The 18,111-nt window shown below is 54.7% G+C and overlaps 1 protein-coding gene across 2 annotated transcripts in view; it reads right to left on the bottom strand.

The window, feature by feature from the left end:
* The window catches only part of SNRNP200 (small nuclear ribonucleoprotein U5 subunit 200), a 44,658-nt gene extending 30,109 nt beyond the window's left edge, over window positions 1-14,549 (bottom strand). The window contains exons 1-14 of one of the 2 annotated variants that reach the window (XM_038758938.1): window positions 14,431-14,549; window positions 9,870-10,033; window positions 8,906-9,077; window positions 7,204-7,396; window positions 6,090-6,145; window positions 5,560-5,658; window positions 4,827-4,979; window positions 4,587-4,686; window positions 4,239-4,375; window positions 3,568-3,651; window positions 3,307-3,480; window positions 2,826-2,963; window positions 2,567-2,722; window positions 1,702-1,872 (exon numbers count right to left, since the gene is read on the bottom strand). In XM_038758938.1, the coding sequence (XP_038614866.1) occupies window positions 1,702-1,872; window positions 2,567-2,722; window positions 2,826-2,963; window positions 3,307-3,480; window positions 3,568-3,651; window positions 4,239-4,375; window positions 4,587-4,686; window positions 4,827-4,979; window positions 5,560-5,658; window positions 6,090-6,145; window positions 7,204-7,396; window positions 8,906-9,077; window positions 9,870-10,033; window positions 14,431-14,475 (1,842 nt within the window). In that variant the 5' untranslated portion in view covers window positions 14,476-14,549. The remainder of the gene's footprint in view (window positions 1-1,701; window positions 1,873-2,566; window positions 2,723-2,825; window positions 2,964-3,306; window positions 3,481-3,567; window positions 3,652-4,238; window positions 4,376-4,586; window positions 4,687-4,826; window positions 4,980-5,559; window positions 5,659-6,089; window positions 6,146-7,203; window positions 7,397-8,905; window positions 9,078-9,869; window positions 10,034-14,430) is intronic. The other variant, XM_038758939.1, reaches the window with a different exon arrangement.
* Between the last annotated feature and the right edge of the window lie 3,562 nt (window positions 14,550-18,111).

The following is an 18,111-nucleotide window of genomic DNA, read 5'->3' as shown; positions in this document are numbered from 1 at the left end:
CACTGTACTAAGCGCTCGGAAAGTACTATTCAGCAACGAACCAAGATAATCCCCACCCAACAATGGGCTCCCGGTCTAGACAAATACCATCATCGCTACTAATATTATTATTTGACGAGTGAGGGAACGGAGGCACAGGGAAGCTAAGCTGACTGGCCCACGCAGCAGAACTGGGATTAGAACCCAGGTCCCCTGCCTTCTGTGCTCAGGCTCTTTCCACCAGGCCAGGCCGCTCCTTTTTGCGGCCGCAACCGTCGCGGCCTCCCGATTCCCGCAGACGGGTCGGCTCGGAACGAGCCTTTTCGGTTTAGTAAAAGGACGCCGGGCCGCGGGAGATAAGGCCGGCACTCCGGATTGAGCTGCCGTTTCCCGTCGTGGTCACATGGAAGCTTCCAGCCACGCTCCCGAGAGGGTTTAAGGGCTCACGGTCTTAGTTCCCATTTTACAGATGAGGTCACTGAGGCCCAGAGAAGTTTTGTGGCTCGCCCGAGGTCCCGCAGCAGACGAGGGGGATTAGAACCCAAGTCCTCTGACTCCGAGGCCTGTACTCTTTCCACTAGGCCACGTTGCGAGAGAAGCAGCGTGGCTCGGTGGAAAGAGCCCGGGCTTGGGAGTTAGGGGTCACGGGTTCCAATCCCGCTCCGCCACTTAGCTGTGTGACTTTGGGCAAGTCACTTCACTTCTCTATGCCTCAGTTTCCTCATCTGTAAAATGGGGATGAAGACTGTGAGCCCCACAGGGGACAACCCTGATAACCTTGTATCCCCCCAGAGTTTAGAACAGTGCTTGGCACATAGCAAGCATTTAACAAAATACCAACATTATTATTACTATTATTAATTGGGTTTCATCATCATCATCATAAATCGCATTTATTGAGCGCTTACTGTGTGCAGAGCACTGTACTAAGCGCTTGGGAAGTACAAGTTGGCAACATATACAGTCCCTACCCAACAGCGGGCTCACAGTCAATTGCAGGTTCTTAAGGGCCTACAAATAATAATGATAATTGTGGTATCTGTTAAGCGCTTATTGTGTGCCGGGCACCGTCCCAAGTGGATAAAAGCAATTCAGGTTGGGCGCCAGGCCTTTCCTCCACGGGGCTCACCATCTCAACCCCCCGTTTTACAGATGAGATCACCGAGGCCCGGGCAGTGAAGTGACTTGCCCAAGGCCACAGAGTAGGTAAGTGGCAGAGCCAGATTAGACCTTCGGATTCCCAGGCCCGTGCTCTAGCCGCTCCGCCGGGCTGTCCAGGACTCCGGCCTCGGGAGATAGCCAGGGCAGTGTTTTGCAGCCATCAGGGCGCTCGATAAATACAACTGATGACGTCGGCCAACTCCTCGGCTGTCGACGCCCAAAGCGAAGGCGGTCCGGCCTGCGGTGTGGCAGGTTGTACCCATCCGTCCCGACAAGGGAGGGACCGCTCCCGACGGCCTCCATTATTTGGGAGAAGCGGCCACGGGGAGGAAATCCTCCCGGCCCCTGGAAGCAGCCGGCCGACGGCCCCTTACCCGAGGCAGCGGCTTGGCGGCCGTTTTGGAATCACACCGGCCACCTCCGCGCTCAAGGACGGACCCCCTCGGGGGAGGAGGGTCTGAAAGATGGGGTGGGGAGGTAGGGAAGGGAAGCACAGCCCACCTCCCCCAGAGATAGGAACGGTGGCAGGAGACCGACTCCTCTCCCGTTCACCCCACTCACCAGGATGATGAGCCGCACCAGCTGGGTGTAAGTCCGCTCCCCGCCCTTGCGGGTGATGATGTCCCACTTCTCGGGCGTGCAGACGATGATCTGGGTGGCGTTGATCTCCTCCTTGCACAGCTGATGGTCCCCCGTCAGCTCGGCCACGTTGATGCCGTACGTGGCCAGACGCTGAAAGGCCCAAGCGCCGACCAGAGGGGACATGTCACGGGGGAGGAATCTGGGCAGGGGAGCCATTCCCCGACCCCCAAGCCTGGTTCTGAGAAACGTGATTTTCTAGCTACCATAAGGACTCGGGCCGTCCGGGGAAAAAGAGGGTCGTTTCTGATCCATCTGCGGGCGTGTCCTTACTGCCGAGCCGGTTTTGCTTTAACCTGCCCGTGTCTGGCGCTGGCCAGGCCGTGAGTAACCTAACCCGGTGCCCTCTTTTTGATTAGCGGGACGAGGTCGAGCCGACTTGGGACAACAATTTCTCCGGCAGAAATAAAAGCCAGAGAACTCTGGGGGGCCGTGAGCCAGCTGCAAACGAACTCCGGCAACCCGAAAATTGACAACGATGACAACAATAATGACGACGACTGCGCTGTTTGGTGAGCGCTGGCTACGGGCCAGGCTCCGCACTCAGCGCCGGGCTGGATACGAGCAAATTGGGTTGGCCACCATTCCGTATGGGGCTCAGTCTTCATCCCCACTGTACAGATGAGGTAACCGAGGCACAGCCGGGATTAGAACCCCTGTACTTCGTACTTCTAGGTCCGGGCTCTATCAACTCTGAAGCCACCGCAGCCCGGGACCGCTCATCGTCAACAGGTCGAGTCACCCTACGGGGAAACCCTCGCCCTGGCTCCCCCTCGGGCTCTCTCACCTTCCCGAAGCTGCCCACCATCTCCTGGACGAGGGAGCGCATCGGGGCGATGTAGATGATCTTGAAGTCATCGACGTTGATGGTGCCGTCCATGTTGATGTGCTTGCCGATCTCGCGCAGCATGCACATGAGCGCCACGTTGGTCTTGCCGGCCCCCTGGGATGCCAGACGGAGCCCGGCTGAGCGGCCCCGCTCCCCGCCCCGGGCCCCCGGCGTCCCCTCGGCCCGCGGCCGGCCCCGCGGAGCAGCGCTCTCTTACCGTGGGGGCACAGAGGAGCAGGTTCTCGTCCGTTTCGAGGGCGGCCCGGTGGAGCTTGCTCTGGATGCGATTCAGCGTTTTAAAGCCTTCAAAACCAGCCTGGGCGTACTTGGGCAGCTTCTCCACCGGAACCAGCTGCTGCAGAGGAAAACGCCGAGGAGATCCGTGCGGGCCAAGGCGGGTGGCCGGGCCGCAAACGGACCACGGCAGGGGGGCCCCCCAGTCAGGACAAAGAGCTGTGGGTCCGCTCTGGCCTGGACTCCTGTTTGGAAACCACGTCTCCGGAGAGGGGTGGCTTGCCTCCCGACCCCGATGCGAACTAACCAAAAGGAAGCCCCGCGGGATTCCCGCAGCTGGAATTTCACGCCGAGAACCGGCTGGGAGGCGACCCTTAGGAGCCAGTGGCAAGTTCCTGGAGGAGGGGGCCGAACCCGAGCCCCCGCTCTGCCCCAACGGCCGGCTGGGCGGGGGGCTCGCTTACCTCTTCGGAGCCAAAGGGCTTCGGTTTCAGAGCGGGCACGTGCACCTCTTCGTACCCCTTGCGCTGGCGGCGGAAGGATCCGTCAGGAAGCTGGCAGCGCTTGTTGGCCATGAAGTGACTCCCTTGGGTGAAGACCAAATCCTCCAGGTCCAGAACCTGCCGTGGGGCCAGCACCTAGACCGACGGGGACAGCCGAGTTCGCCTTCCTTCCTTCCTCTCTCGCTCAGCCCGCCGGGGCGCCGTCCCACGCCCCAGACTCACCTCTCCCCCCTGGTCCATATCCATCGTTTCCAGATCCGTGTCCATTCGGGACTGGCGAACGCGCTCCCTCCGGGAACGTTCCTCCTACGGCGGACAGAGACGGCGGGTCAGAGACCTCCTCCGACTAACGTCTCTCCGCCTCGAGGGGGGCGGCAGCCACCCGGGCTCCGGCACGTCGCGGCGTCCAACGTGCGGTTTAGAAGCGGGACGCTCCCCTTCGCGTATCGACGGGAACGCCGGAGTCAAGAGACGGGCAGGGGCGCGAAGGAGAAACGGTCAAAGATCAACCCTCGGAAGGCCCCCCTCGGAGTTGTGGCTGGCCTCCATCAAAAAACTCTTGAGCTTCACCGTCGGGAAGAAGTCTAAAATCGTTCCGGCGAGCTCGATGAAGACGGCTTACGCGTTAACGGGCCACGGTCCCCAGCGGGAGGACGCGACCCCCTCCCCGATCCTCAGCTTCCCAGTTGGGACAGAGAACCGACGGAAAGCACCACGAGCCGCCGATAAGAAACCAACGGCCAACGGCCGATCCGATTTGATCCCGGGGCCCGGCTCTCCGCGGCAGCCGGAGCGTCCCATTCCTTCCGCTCTCCCGGGACACGCCCCGACTGCTCCTTCTCCGGGGCGAACCCTCCAAGCTGGGGATCCCCGGGAAGACGGCCACCCCTTACCCGGATCAGATCCTCCTTCTCCGTCTCATGGAGCTGGTAGAGGAATTTGGATAACTCGGGGTCGGACTCCATCTTTCCCATGATCCGCTCCTTCTCGGCTTCGCTCTGGGCACTGGCCAAGAGGGTACAGTACAGGACTGTAGGTGGGAAGAAGAGGAGAAAGGGTGAGGGGGGACGGGGAGGAGCGGCAGAGGAAACGGAGGCGAGGACGCACGGGATTGCAACCACCCGCCCGCGCCGACAACCGATCCGCCCACGGGATTTATCGGGCGCTCGCCGTGGGCAGGGCACCGTGCTAAGCGCTCGCGACGGACACGCGCGCGAGGCCCGCGGGCGCCATACGCTCACTCATCATCCTCTGCTGCCGCAGAACCTTGATGAAATCGAAGGTGTTGAAACCGAGGAGCAGGACTAGTTGGTTCTCGCACTCCCTGTCGTCGCCGGCCGTCTGCGGGGAGACGTGGGCCAACCACGGGGCCGCTGAGGACGCGAGCCCCTACCGCGCTCCTCCGGGCAGCCGGGGAGACCCCCGGGCAGAGGCGCGCCACGCTAGCCCCTTCCGCGGCCCGAGCCGCCCCAGCGGCGTACCTTTAAAATCTCCAGCACCTCGTCGGCCTTCTTCTGGGACACGATGGCGTCGTCGTAGAAGCGGCTCAGCTGCCTCTGGAGCCAGAAGGCGTCGATGTCCCGGGGGTGCAGGTCCTTCTTCTTGGAACTCATCAGCTCCCCCGAAGCCACCAGCTGCAGGGACAGCGCCGTCACCAACCCGCCGCCGCCGCCGCCTCCTCCGCTCTCTCAATCAATCAATCGTATTTATTGAGCGCTTACTGTGTGCAGAGCACTGTACTAAGCGCTTGGGAAGTGCAAGATCTCCCCACCGATCCGTCGGTGGAATTTACCGGGTGCGGAGCACCGGATTAAAATACACTCGGGAGAGTACGACGGCAGGGATGGCAGACGGCCTCCCTGCCCACGAGGAGCTCACTTCTCTCGCCGCTCGAGAGCCGACTGGGCTCCCCACCGCGGATCGGGGTCTCGGGCAGTGAGTCGACAGTGCTGACTTCACGCAGAGCACCAGTTCTAGGCTCCCAGAGCCCGCCGGCCTTGGAGACAGCCGTTCTAAGGGCTCCCGGGGTCCGCAAGGGACCCTCCCCGATATCCTGGCGGTGTCGACGGTCCCTCTGACGTACTGGCAGAGGACAGACCAGGCCCCACAGCCATACTGAAGTCCTGGTGGTGCACACTGGGTGCCGACCCAGCGCAGAGCACTCTCCCGAGCACGGGGACGCCTGCGTTTGTCCCCCGTCCGGGGGTCACTCACGTTGGCGGAGAGGGTGCAGCGCACCACAGCCTCGTCGCCCTCCATGTCGTCGTCCGATGCCTCGTCGCGCACTTCTCCGTACACGTCCTCGTCTCCTTCCTGTGGGAACGACCCCGGCCGCCCTCAACGACCGCGAGCGGGCCCCCCGACCCGGAATCGCTCAGGACCGCTTCACGGTCAGCCCAACTCAGGGAGCAAAGCCTGCCAGGCAGAATCCTGGGGCAGAGGGTCAGCTTCCTCTATCCCTTTCCTCCTCCTCGCACTGAAACTTAGGTTTCCGCGTCCTAAGCTTCCAGAACAAGACAGGGGTAGAACGGGAATCGTGGGAACAGGCTAGCGAGAGTCAACTGGGCCGGCGGGAATGTATTCGGAAAAGCAGATCTATTGGCCGTGGCCGTCCCGGGGAGTCCCACGCCCCGTCTCATCTGACGCCAGCCCAACGGCTCACTTGGGTAGAAAAACGTGCTTAAGTCCCTCCCTACCGCGAGGATAAAGCGGGGCTCTGGCCTTACTCCGATCTGGCCACTCACCTCCTCGTCAGACTCAAACTGGACATTCACACCATAGGTCTCATCGATGTTGTCGTCTGCAAAGGAAGACGGGGCCGAGATGATCAAAATAAAGGCAGGGCCGGTGTGAGGGGGCCAACGATGGGACCAGCCCTCAAACGGGCCGGATGGGTCCCCGGCTATCAGCCCCCAGGTATCCATCCTTTTCCCCTGGGCCGTGTCCTGGGACCTCTAGCTTTCTTTGAAATGTCAGCGGCAGAAAGGGCCACGGGTTCAGCAATACGGCTAAACCCCTGATAATAACAATAATAACTGTAACATTTGTGAAGCAGCGTGGCTCAGTGGAAGGAGCCTGGGTTTGGGAGTCAGAGGTCACGGGTTCAAATCCCGGCTCCGCCGCTTGTCAGCTGTGTGACTTTGGGCAAGTCGCTTGGCACCCGGGCACTAATAATTATATTCATCCTGAACTTCTCTGGGCCTCAGTGACCTCATCTGTAAAACGGGGATTAAGACTGTTAGCCCCACGAGGGACAACCTGATTACCTTGCATCCTCCCCAGAGCTTAGAACAGTGCTTTGCACACAGTAAGCGCTTAATAAATGCCATCATTTTTTTCCCTCATCTGTAAAATGGAGATTAAGACTGAGCCCCCCCGTGGGACAACCTGATCACCCTGTATCCTCCCCAGCGCTTAGAACCGTGCTTTGCACACAGTAAGCGCTTAACAAATGCCATCATGATTATTATTATTACGTGCCAGGAACCGTACTAAGCGCTGGGGTGGATACAAGCAAATCGGGTTGGACGCAGTCCCCGCCCCACGTGGGGCTCCCAGGCTCAATCCCCATTTTACAGAGGTGGTAACCGAGGCCCAGAGAAGTGACGCGACACGCCCAAGGCCACACAACAGACAAGCGAGGAGCCGGGATTAGAACGCACGACCCTCTGACTCCGAGGCCCGTATTCTACCCTCTGTGCCGAACCCATTAGCGTTCGAAGGTGCGGGGGACACTGTGACCTGTGTTTCCGACGGGACCACGACTCCTTCCGAGCCCCATCTGAAGTTTTCGCCCCAGCCCAGCTCCCCGAGGCCGCCGGCCTGGCCGGAAGTCCCGGAGCCCGGAGCGACCCGTACCCATGTTCTGGATCTCCTTGTCTCCCCCGTAGTCCGTGATCTTTTTGCCCAGGTTGACGAGCACGTGATAGCGGGTGTCATCGGTCTGGCCCAGGAGCAAGTCGATCTCCTTGCGTCTCTCCTTGTCCCGCAGCTTCTCGTTCTTTAGGACGGCCAAGACCTCGTCGGCGGCGCCGCAGAGGATGTCTCGGGGCTAGGGGAAGAGGGAGGTGAGTCTGAACCCCTTTGGGGGGCCGAGGCTGGCACGTCCACCCTCTCCAAGTGGGTTCTCCTTCTCCTCTATATGGGGAAGAGACTCACGAGCTTCACAGCCAGAAAACTGACCATCTGCATCCATCCCGCCTCCATCCCAAAACTTGGGCTAATCAGTTTACCTTAGAAAGTCACAATCAGGTCAAGAAAACGAAGCTTAGGGTTGCCTACCCGTTAAACTGTCCGGCTGGCACCCGTCCTCCTCCTTTTCCTCTTCCTCCTCCCTCCCTGGCCGCTCAGCCTCTCGCCCTGGGGGGTCTCCCCCAGCTCTGGTCCTCTACTCTGGCTCTCTGAGGGAGCTCATCTGCTCGTGTGACCTCAACTACGCCCTTCCCAGCCTACATAAAGACGACTCCCAGATCTCCCGCCCCGTCCCGGACCTCTCACCCGCCCTACAATCTCCCATCTCTTATCGCCTCCAGGACATCCAACCTATAGGACTAAAATCCACATCCCTCCTTTCCCCATCCCAGCTGACAGCCCCGCCAACCTCCTTGGCACCCTGGACTCTTCGCCATCGCTCAGCTCTCTCCCACTTCAGCTCTCTATACCGTACGGTCGTTGTGGGCTGGGAACATGTCTACTGACTCTGTTCTACTGTACTCTCTCGGTGTTTTAACACAGCGCTCAGCCCCAGTTGCCATCCCTGGAGCGTCGCTCAGCCCACACCTACCCCTCTCCTGAAAACCGTCCACTGACTACCCGTGTCTCTTTGTAGCACACCAACACTCCTCATCATCCGCTTCCTCCCCAATTCGCTGGCTTCGTTCCTCCCAAGCCAACCTCCCGTCTGCACCTCATTCCCGACTCTGACCACCGTCCCCTCTCGTGTTGTTTCCCCGGCTGGGAGCTCCTTCCCTCCCCACGCGAGGCAACCACGTTCAAAGCTCGCCTCGCAACTCGCCTCCTCCGACAAGCTTTTCCCCATCAACTTCTCAGCCCTCTGAGCCATCTCATGGCTTCAGCCCTTATAACCTTACCCACGCCCTCCGTTAGCACACGTGTACGTGTGCGTGAGATTTTGACCTAAGTTATAAATATCTTTATGTTCGTCTCTTCCGTGTCAACTCCCTGTGGGCAGGGAATGTGTCACTTTATACCTCTCGAGTCCCCACTACAGCGCGCCACACCGAGTGGGTGCTCGATAAATAATAACTGTGACATTCGTTAAGCTCTTACTACGTTCCAAACTGCCTTGGGAAATGCTGGGGTGGGTATACTATAATTGGATCGGACGGTTCCCGTCCCACGTGCGGCTTACAGTCTAAAGGGGAAGGAGAATGAATATTTCACTCCTGTTTTACAGAAAGGGAGCTGAGGCACAGAAAATGTGACTTGACAGACAGGCAGGCAAGTGATGAGGCCGTATTTAGAACCCAAGTCTCCCGCCTCCCGGTCCTGGACTCTCTCCGCTCGGCCACAACGCCTCTCGAATACTAGTGCTTCTCACCTGGTCCCCCAAGGCAGCCTGGATGAAGCTGAGCAGCACTTCGTAAGTCTCACGGGTCTCCTTGGTTTTTGGCTTGTAAATGATGCCCACCATCTCATCGATTCCTTCCGACAACAGGGTGTAACCCTTCATCTTGTTGATGTCATGCCTGTCTTCATCACGTTTTCTCCGTCTGCGTGAAGGAGGGAACGGAGCCGGACGATTTAGACGCCCCCCCGTCCCCCGGGCACTTTGCACTCTTCTCCCTGCTTCAGCGATACGCCCTTGGTGAAATAAAACCGCTTCATTCCACCCAGACCTTTCCCCCTCTTAGAGATAAAGGGGAAAGAACCTTCTCTCGATGCTGTAAAGTGACAAAGTTCAAAAACGCATCAACCTACTACTTGAAATTGGGTCCCAGGGAGAACCGGTGAACTCCCCGCGCTCACCCGACAAGTCGGGGGCAGAGCCACAGAAACGGGAGCGCAAGTTCCGCGCTGTTTCATTTCAACCCCGCATTAGCAGGGCTTAAGGTCCCATGACCCCGAGGGTCTCGGGACCCAAAGATCCCGCTCGAAGAAGGATCAAGAACCAGGTTTTGACTGCTGGTTTCGTTCGGGAGAGGGACTTGTCTTTTTTCCGGGGCAATCGAATGTCCCGGACTAGGACCTAGAAGACGCAGTCTGAAGAGAGAGGAGGAGCCTAGACACAGGGTGGAAGAAAAGAACCAGGTTCTGGGCACAAGGGGAAGGAAGATATGCTAGAAAAGAGGTTTGGGGGGTCCCTCTCGATGGGGGGGGGAAGCGGTATTCCCGTTGCTCAGGGGTCCCGTTGTCTCTCCTGGCCCGCCTTCCTTCCGTGGGTCTTTCCGCACCGCCGCTTCCCCGCCCTTCTGCACCGGAAACCCGGAACTGACGGGGTCCGCAGCTCCGGCTGTCAATCCTTCCGTCCCAGGGGGACGGGCCCGGCTCGCGGCTCTACTCACTTGGCGCGTCTCTCCTCCTGCATCTGCGGTTTGGTCCTCTGGGCCTTATCCCCCATGCGGGTGCCCTCCAGCTTCCCGACCAGGGAGAGCACCTCTCCCGTCGGCTCATCGCGGCGGGTCCGGTCGATGAGGGACCGGTCCGCTTGGAGGACGAGGTTCGAGTTCTGGAAAGGGCACGGCGGTCTCAGGGCCGAGGCTGCCCCGCTCACGGGGGGCAGCGGGTTTGCCACAAGCCCGCACCCCTTCAACCCCGAACGGGAAACGCGCCGGGGCGGAAAGGCCCTTCTTTCATTCATTCAGTCCTATTAACTGAGCGCCTAATTGTGTGCAGAGCACTGCACTAGGCGCTTAGGACAGCGCACTATAGCACTCAACAGACACAGCATCGAGATTACACTGAGGAGCAGCGTGGCTTTGGGGATAGAGCCCGGCCCTGGGAGTCAGACGGTCACGGGTTCTAATCCTGTCCCCTCCACACGTCTGCTGGGTGACCTTGGACGAGTCACTTCACTGGGCCTCGGTTCCCTCAACTGTAAAATGGGGATTGAGACTGCGGGCCCCGCGTGGGACAGGGACTGCGTTCAACTCGATTGGCTTTTTAGAGAAGGAGCGTGGCTTAGTGGGAAGAGCCCGGGCTTGGGAGCCAGAGGACACGAGTTCTAATCCCAGCCTTCCACTTGTCTGCTGTGTGACTTCGGGCAAGCCGATTCACACTTCTCGGAGCCTCCGTTCCCTCCTCTGTCAAATGGGGATGACTGTGAGCCCGCTGTTGGGTAGGGACCATCTCTATATGTTGCCAACTTGTTCTTCCCAAGCGCTTAGTACAGTGCTCTGCACACAGTAGGCGCTCAATAAATACGATTGAATGAACTGAATGAAAGACCGTGAGCCCCACGTGGGCCAACCTGCTAACCCTGTGTCTATCCCAGCGCTTGGCACGCGCTTAACAAACACCATCATTATTCTTTCAGACTGTGAGCCCGTTGTTGGGCAGGGACCGTCTCTATCTGTCGCCGATCTGCGCTTTCCGGGCGCTTAGTCCAGTGCTCTGCACACAGTAAGCGCTCAATAAATACGACTGAATGACTGAATGACTTTTAGACTGTGTCTGAATGACTGTCTGAAATGAAAGTCTGAATGACTTTTAGACTGTGAGCCCACTGTTGGGTAGGCACTGTCTCTGTATGTTGCCAATTTGTACTTCCCAAGCGCTTAGTCCAGTGCTCTGCACGTAGTAAGCGCTCAATAAATACGATTGATGATGATGATGATGAATGATTGATTGAATGAATGAATGAACGACCATCTTACTCCCAGGCCCCTGCTCTAGGAAACTGGGGATGAAGACTGTGAGCCCCACGTGGGACAACCTGATAACCTTGTATCTCCCTCAGCGCTTAGAACAGTGCTTGGCACATTGTAAGCGCTAACGTGGCTCAGTGGAAAGAGCCCGGGCTTGGGAGTCAGAGGTCACGGGTTCAAATCCCCGCTCCACCAATTGTCAGCTGGGTGACTCTGGGCAAATCACTTCACTTCTCTGGGCCTCAGTTCCCTCATCTGGAAAATGGGGATTAAGACTGGTAGCCCCAGTGGGACAACCTGATCACCTTGTAACCTCCCCAGTGCTTAGCACATAGTAAGCGCTTAATAAATGCCGTCATCATCACTTAACTTCTCTGTACTTCAGTGACCTCATCTGTAAAATGGGGATTAAGACTGAGTCCACGTGGGATAACCTGATCACCTTGTATCTCCCCCAGCGCTTCGAACAGTGCTTGGCACATTGTAAGCGCTAACGTGGCTCAGTGGAAAGAGCCCGGGCTTGGGAGTCAGAGGTCACGGGTTCAAATCCCGGCTCCACCAATTGTCAGCTGTGTGACTTTGGGCAAGTCACTTCACTTCTCTGGGCCTCAGTCCCCTCATCTGGAAAATGGGGATTAAGACTGGGAGCCTCCCGTGGGACAACCTGATCACCTTGTAACCTCCCCAGTGCTTAGCACATAGTAAGCGCTTAATAAATGCCGTCATCATCACTTAACTTCTCTGTACTTCAGTGACCTCATCTGTAAAATGGGGATTAAGACTGAACCCACGTGGGACAACCTGATCACCTTATATCTACCCCAGCGCTTAGAACAGTGCTTGGCACATAGTAAGTGCTTAACAAATACAATCATTATTAGTATTACGCCATGCTGCTTCTCCAAAGCGCTTAACAGGGAAGCAGCGTGGCTCAGTGGAAAGAGCCCGAGCTTTGGAGTCAGAGATCGTGGGTTCAAATCCCGGCTTGATAACCAGGAATCACAGTAAGCGCTTAACACATACTAACATCAATATTATTATCAACAAATGCCATAATAATAGTAAAAATGCTAATAATAATGCTAACAATGATAATGACAACGGAAATAATGCAAGTAACAACGCTAATAATAATGAGAAGCAGCGTGGCTCGGTGGAAAGAGCACGGGCTTGGGAGTCAGGCGTCATGGGTTCTAATCCAGCTCCACCAATTGTCAGCTGTGTGACTTTGGGCAAGTCACTTCACTTCTCTGGGCCTCAGTTACCTCACCTGTAAAATGGGGATTAAAACTGAGAGCCCCCCGTGGGACAACCTGATCACTCTATAACCTCCCCAGCGCTTAGAACGGTGCTTTGCACATAGTAAGCGCTTAATAAATGCTATCATTATTAGTAGTAGTAACAGTAATCACAGTAAGCGCTTCACAAATACTAACACTATTATTACTATTAATCAATCAATCAATCGTATTTATTGAGCGCTTACTGTGCGCAGAACACTGTACTAAGCGCTTGGGAAGTACAAGTTGGCAACATATAGAGACGGTCCCTACCCAACAGTGGGCTCACAGTCTAGAAGGGGGAGATGCCACAAAACAAAACAGATTAACAAATGCCACAGTAATAGTAACAATGCTAATAATAATGCTAACAATAATAATAATAACACTAATAATGCTAGAGAAGCAGCGTGGCTCAGAGGAAAGAGCCCGGGCTTGGGAGTCAGAGGTCATGGGTTCCAATCCCGGCTCCGCCACTTGGCAGCTGGGTGACTTTGGGCAAGTCACTTCACTTCTCTGGGCCTCAGTTCCCTCATCTGGGAAATGGGGATTAAGACTGTATGGATTTATTACTCTATTTATTAATCTGTTTTATTTGGACGCATTTATTCTATTTATTTTATTTTGTTAATATGGTTTGTTTTGTCGTCTGTCTCCCCCTTCTAGAGTGTGAGCCCGCTGTCGGGTAGGGACCGTCTATGTTGCCAACTTGTACTTCCCAAGCGCTTAGTCCAGTGCTCTGCACACAGTAAGCGCTCAATAAATACGATTGATTGATAAGCTGTGGGCCCCACGCGGGACACCTTGATCACCGTGTAATAATCACAATAATAACGGCATTTATTAAGCGCTTACTACGTGCAAAGCACTGTTCTAAGCGCTGGGGAGGTTACAGAGTGATCAGGTTGCCCCACGGGGGGCTCCCAGTTTTAATCCCCAGCGCTCAGCACAGTGCTCTGCACGTAGTAAGCGCTTAATAAATGTTATCACTAGTAGTAGTGGTAGCAATCGCAGCAAGCTCTTAACAAATACTAACATTTTGAGAAGCAGCGTGGCTCAGTGGAAAGAGCCCGGGCTTTGGAGTCAGAGGTCAGGGGTTCGAATCCCGGCTCCACCACCTGTCTGCTGCGTGGCCTTGGGCAAGTCACTTCACTTCTCTGAGCCTCAGTGACCTCCTCCGTAAAATGGGGATGAAGACTGTGAGCCCCATGTGGGACAACTTAATCACCTTGTATCCTCCCCAGCGCTTAGAACAGTGCTTCGCACATAGTAAGCGCTTAACAAATGCCACTATTATTATTAACATTATTATTATTATTATTAGAGAAGCAGCGTGGCTCAGTGGAAAGAGCCCGGGCTTTGGAGTCAGAGGTCATGGGTTCAAATCCCCGCTCCACCACTTGTCAGCTGTGTGACTTTGGGCAGGTCACTTCACTTCTCTGGGCCTCAGTTCCCTCATCTGTAAAATGGGGATGAAGACTGTGAGCCCCACGTGGGACAACCTGATCACCTTGTACCCCCCCCAGCGCTTAGAACAGTGCTTTGCACATAGTAACGCTTAATAAATGCCATTATTATTATTATTATGGCTATTAACAAATGCCACAACAGCACTAAAGCAGCGTGGCTCGGTGGAAAGAGCGCGGGCTTTGGGGTCCGAGGTCATGGGTTCAAATCCCGGCTCCGCCCGTTGTCAGCTGGGTGGCTTTGGGCAGCAGGTCACTTGGCTTCTCTGGGCCTCAGTGACCTCATCTGGAAAATGGGGATGAAGACTGGGAGCCCCCCCGTGGGACCACCTGACACCTTGGAACCTCCCCAGCGCTTAGAACGGGGCTTTGCACGTAAATAAATGCCATCATTAACAGCAATGGCAATAACGTTGATCGTGCTAATAGTAAGAATAATCCCGCTAATAATTATTAATAACTAATAAGAAGGCTAGCTGAGGGCCAGGGGTTGTCCAGGGCCCGGATACTGACCGCCTTGTACTCGTATTGGAGGCTGCGGGCGGTGACATCGGCCATGGCGGCGGTGGCGTCGTCGTCTCCCTCACGGCCTCCCCTCCTCGCCTCAGCACACCTCGACGACGCGCCGCGGCTCCCCCCGCCACCAGGCCGCACTTCCGCTTCCGGGTCAAAGGGCGGCGGGCCCCGCGCCCTGAAGACCCGGATGTTGGGCGGGGCTGGGGGCTGCGCATGCGCGGTCCTCCCGATTGGTTCGTTCTCTCGCTCGCTCGCTCGCTCCCTCAGGCGGTCATTCAGTCAGTCAGTCACTCAGTCAGGCAGTCATTCAATCAGTCAGTCAGTCATTGAATCAGTCAGTCAGGCAGTCATTCAGTCAGTCAGTCACTCAGTCATTCATTCAGTCATTGAATCAGGCAGGCAGGCAGTCATTCAATCAGTCAGTCAGGCAGGCAGTCATTCAATCAGTCAGTCAGTCAGGCAGTCACTCAGTCACTCAGTCATTCATTCAGTCATTGAATCAGTCAGTCAGTCAGTCATTTAGTCATTGAATCAGTTAGGCAGTCAGGCAGGCAGTCATTCAATCGGTCAGTCAGGCAGGCAGTCATTCAATCAATCAGTCAATCATTGAATCAGTCAGTCAGTCATTCAATCAGTCAGAATCAGGCAGTCAGTCAGGCAGTCATTCAGTCAGTCAGTCAGTCACTCAGTCATTCATTCAGTCATTGAATCAGTCAGGCAAGCAATCATTCAATCAGTCAGTCAGTCAGGCAGGCAGTCATTCAATCAGTCAGTCAGTCAGGCAGTCATTCAGTCAGTCAGTCACTCAGTCATTCATTCAGTCATTGAATCAGTCAGGCAGTCATTCATTTAGTCATTGAATCAGGCAGGCAGTCAGGCAGGCAGTCATTCAATCGGTCAGTCAATCAGTCAGTCAATTAGTCAGGCAGTCATTCAATCAGTCAGTCAGTCAATCAGTCAGAATCAGGCAGCCAGTCAGGCAGTCATTCAGTCAATCAGTCAGTCATTAATCAGTCAGGCAGGCAGTCATTCAATCAGTCAGTCAGGCAGTCATTCAATCAGTCAGTCACTCAGTCATTCATTCAGTCATTGAATCAGTCAGTCAGTCATTCATTTAGTCATTGAATCAGGCAGGCAGTCAGTCAGGCAGTCATTCAATCAGTCAGTCAGTCAGTTAGTCAGGCAGTCATTCAATCAGTCAGTCGGTCAATCAGTCAGTCATTCAATCAGTCAGTCAGAATCAGGCAGTCAGTCAGGCATTCATTCATTCAGTCAGTCACTCAGTCATTCATTCAGTCATTGAATCAGTCAGACAGGCAGTCATTCAATCGGTCAGTCAGGCAGGCAGGCAATCATTCAGTCAGTCAGGCAGGCAGTCATTCAATCGGTCAGTCTGTCAGGCAGGCAATCATTCAATCAGTCAGTCAGTCAATCAGTCATTCATTCAGTCAGTCATTGAATCAGTCAGTCAGTCAATCACCCATTCATTCAGTCAGTTAGGCAGTCATTCAATCAGCCAGGCAGTCAGTCAGTCAATCACTCAGTCATTCAGTCAGTCAGTCATTAAGTCATTCCGTCAGCCAATCAGTCATTCAATTAGTCAGTCATTGAATCAGGCAGTCAGTCAGTTAGTCAGGTAGTTATTCAATCAGTCAGTCAGTCAGTCAATCATTCAGAAGCAGCGTGGCTCCGTGGAAAGAGCCCGGGCTTTGGAGCCAGAGGTCAGGGGTTCAAATCCCGGTTCCGCCACTTCATCATCATCATCAATCGTATTTATTGAGCGCTTTCTATGTGCAGAGCACTGTACTAAGCCACTTGTCAGCTGTGTGACTTTGGGCAAGTCACGTCACTTCTCTGGGCCTCAGTGACCTCATCTGTAAAATGGGGGTGAAGACTGTGAGCCCCCCATGGGACAACCTGATCATCTTGTATCCTCCCCAGCGCTTAGAACAGTGCTTTGCACATAGTAAGCGCTTAACAAATGCCATTATTATTATTATTATTCAATCAGTCAATCAGTCAGTCAATCAATCACTCAGTCAGTCAGTCAGTCACTGAATCGGTCAGTCAGTCAGGCAGTCATTCAATCAGGCAGTCAATCAGTCATTCATTCAGTCATTCACTCAGCCAGTCATTGTCATTCAGTCAGTCAATCAGTCATTCAATTAGTCAGTCATTGAATCAGGCAGTCATTAAGTTATTCAGTCAGTCATTCAATTATTCAGTCATTGAATCAGTCAGTCAGGCAGTCATTCAATCAGTCAGTCAGTCAATCAATCACTCAGTCATTCAGTCAGTCAGTCATTAGGTCAGTCAGTCAGTCAGTCAGTCATTGAATCAGTCAGGCAGGCAGGCATTCAACCAGTCAGTCAGTCAGCATGGCTCAGTGGAAAGAGCCCAGGCTTGGGAGTCAGAGGTCATGGGTTCTAATCCCGGCTCCGCCGCTTGTCAGCTGTGGGACCTTGGGCGAGTCTCTTGACTTCTCTGTGCCTCAGTTACCTCATCTGGAAAATGGGAAGTAAGACTGTGAGCCATCATTATTATTCAGTCAGTCAGTCAGTCATTCATTCAGTGGTCTTTATTGAGCACTTACTGTGTGCAGAGCACTGTACTAAGCGCTTGGGAAGTACAAGTCGGCAGCAGATAGAGACAGTCCCTACCGGACAACGGGCTCGCAGTCTAGAAGGGGGAGACGGACGACAAAACAAAACGTGTAGACGGGTGTCAAAATCGCCAGGACAAATAGAATTAAAGCTACGTGCACATCGTTAGCAAAATAAATAGAATAGTAAATATGTACAATTCAATCGATTGATTGATGTTCAATCAATTGAATTGATTCAATTCAATTGATTCAATCAATTCAATTATTGAGTGCTTACTGTGGGCAGAGCACTGGACCAAGCGCTTGGGAAAGTCCTAACGTGTTCTCCCATTTGATCCACCACTCAATCAATCGCTGCTATTTATTGAGCGATTACTGTGTACTGCGCACTGTACCGAGCGCTTTCGTTCATCCAGTCGTATTTATTGGGCGCTTACTGTGTGCGGAGCACTGTACTAAAGCGCTTGGGAAAGGCCAATTTAACAATAGACAGTGACATTCCCTGCCCACGGTGAGTTTACAGACTACAGGGCTTATTAAGAGTACGCAGCCTTAATCCTTATTTTACAGATACCTCACGGAGGCACAGAGAAGTCAAGCGACTGTCCCAAGTCACACAGCCGACAAGTGGCAGAGCCGGGATTAGAACCCACGACCTCTGACTCCCAAGACCAGTCATACCTACCCCAGTGCTTAGAACAGCGTTTGACACACAGTAAGCACTTAATAAATAGCATTAAAAAAAGGCCGTGGGCGTCTGACAAGGGGAGGATGGTACTGTTGTCTACAGTGCTAGGGAAGTCATGGGGCGAACAGGGGTTGGGTGGGAAGATGAATTCTGTTTTTGGGCATGTTAAGTGTGAGGTGTCAGTGAGTTATCCAAGTAGGTGTGTCACGAAGGCAGGAGGAAATTCTACAAATCTATAAATGATACATTATAAATTATTTATTTATATTTACAACTGTTTCCCCCTCTAGGCTGTTAGTTTGTTGTGGGCAAGGAAAGCGTCTATGAACCCTTTGTACCGTATTTTCCCAAGGGCTTAGAACTGCATTCTGCACACAGTAACCGC

The sequence above is a fragment of the Tachyglossus aculeatus genome, chromosome 17, assembly GCF_015852505.1.
Source record: "Tachyglossus aculeatus isolate mTacAcu1 chromosome 17, mTacAcu1.pri, whole genome shotgun sequence".
Lineage (NCBI taxonomy): Eukaryota > Metazoa > Chordata > Mammalia > Monotremata > Tachyglossidae > Tachyglossus > Tachyglossus aculeatus.
Note: the sequence above shows the minus strand (reverse complement) of the source record. Positions and strands in the feature narration are given on the sequence as shown.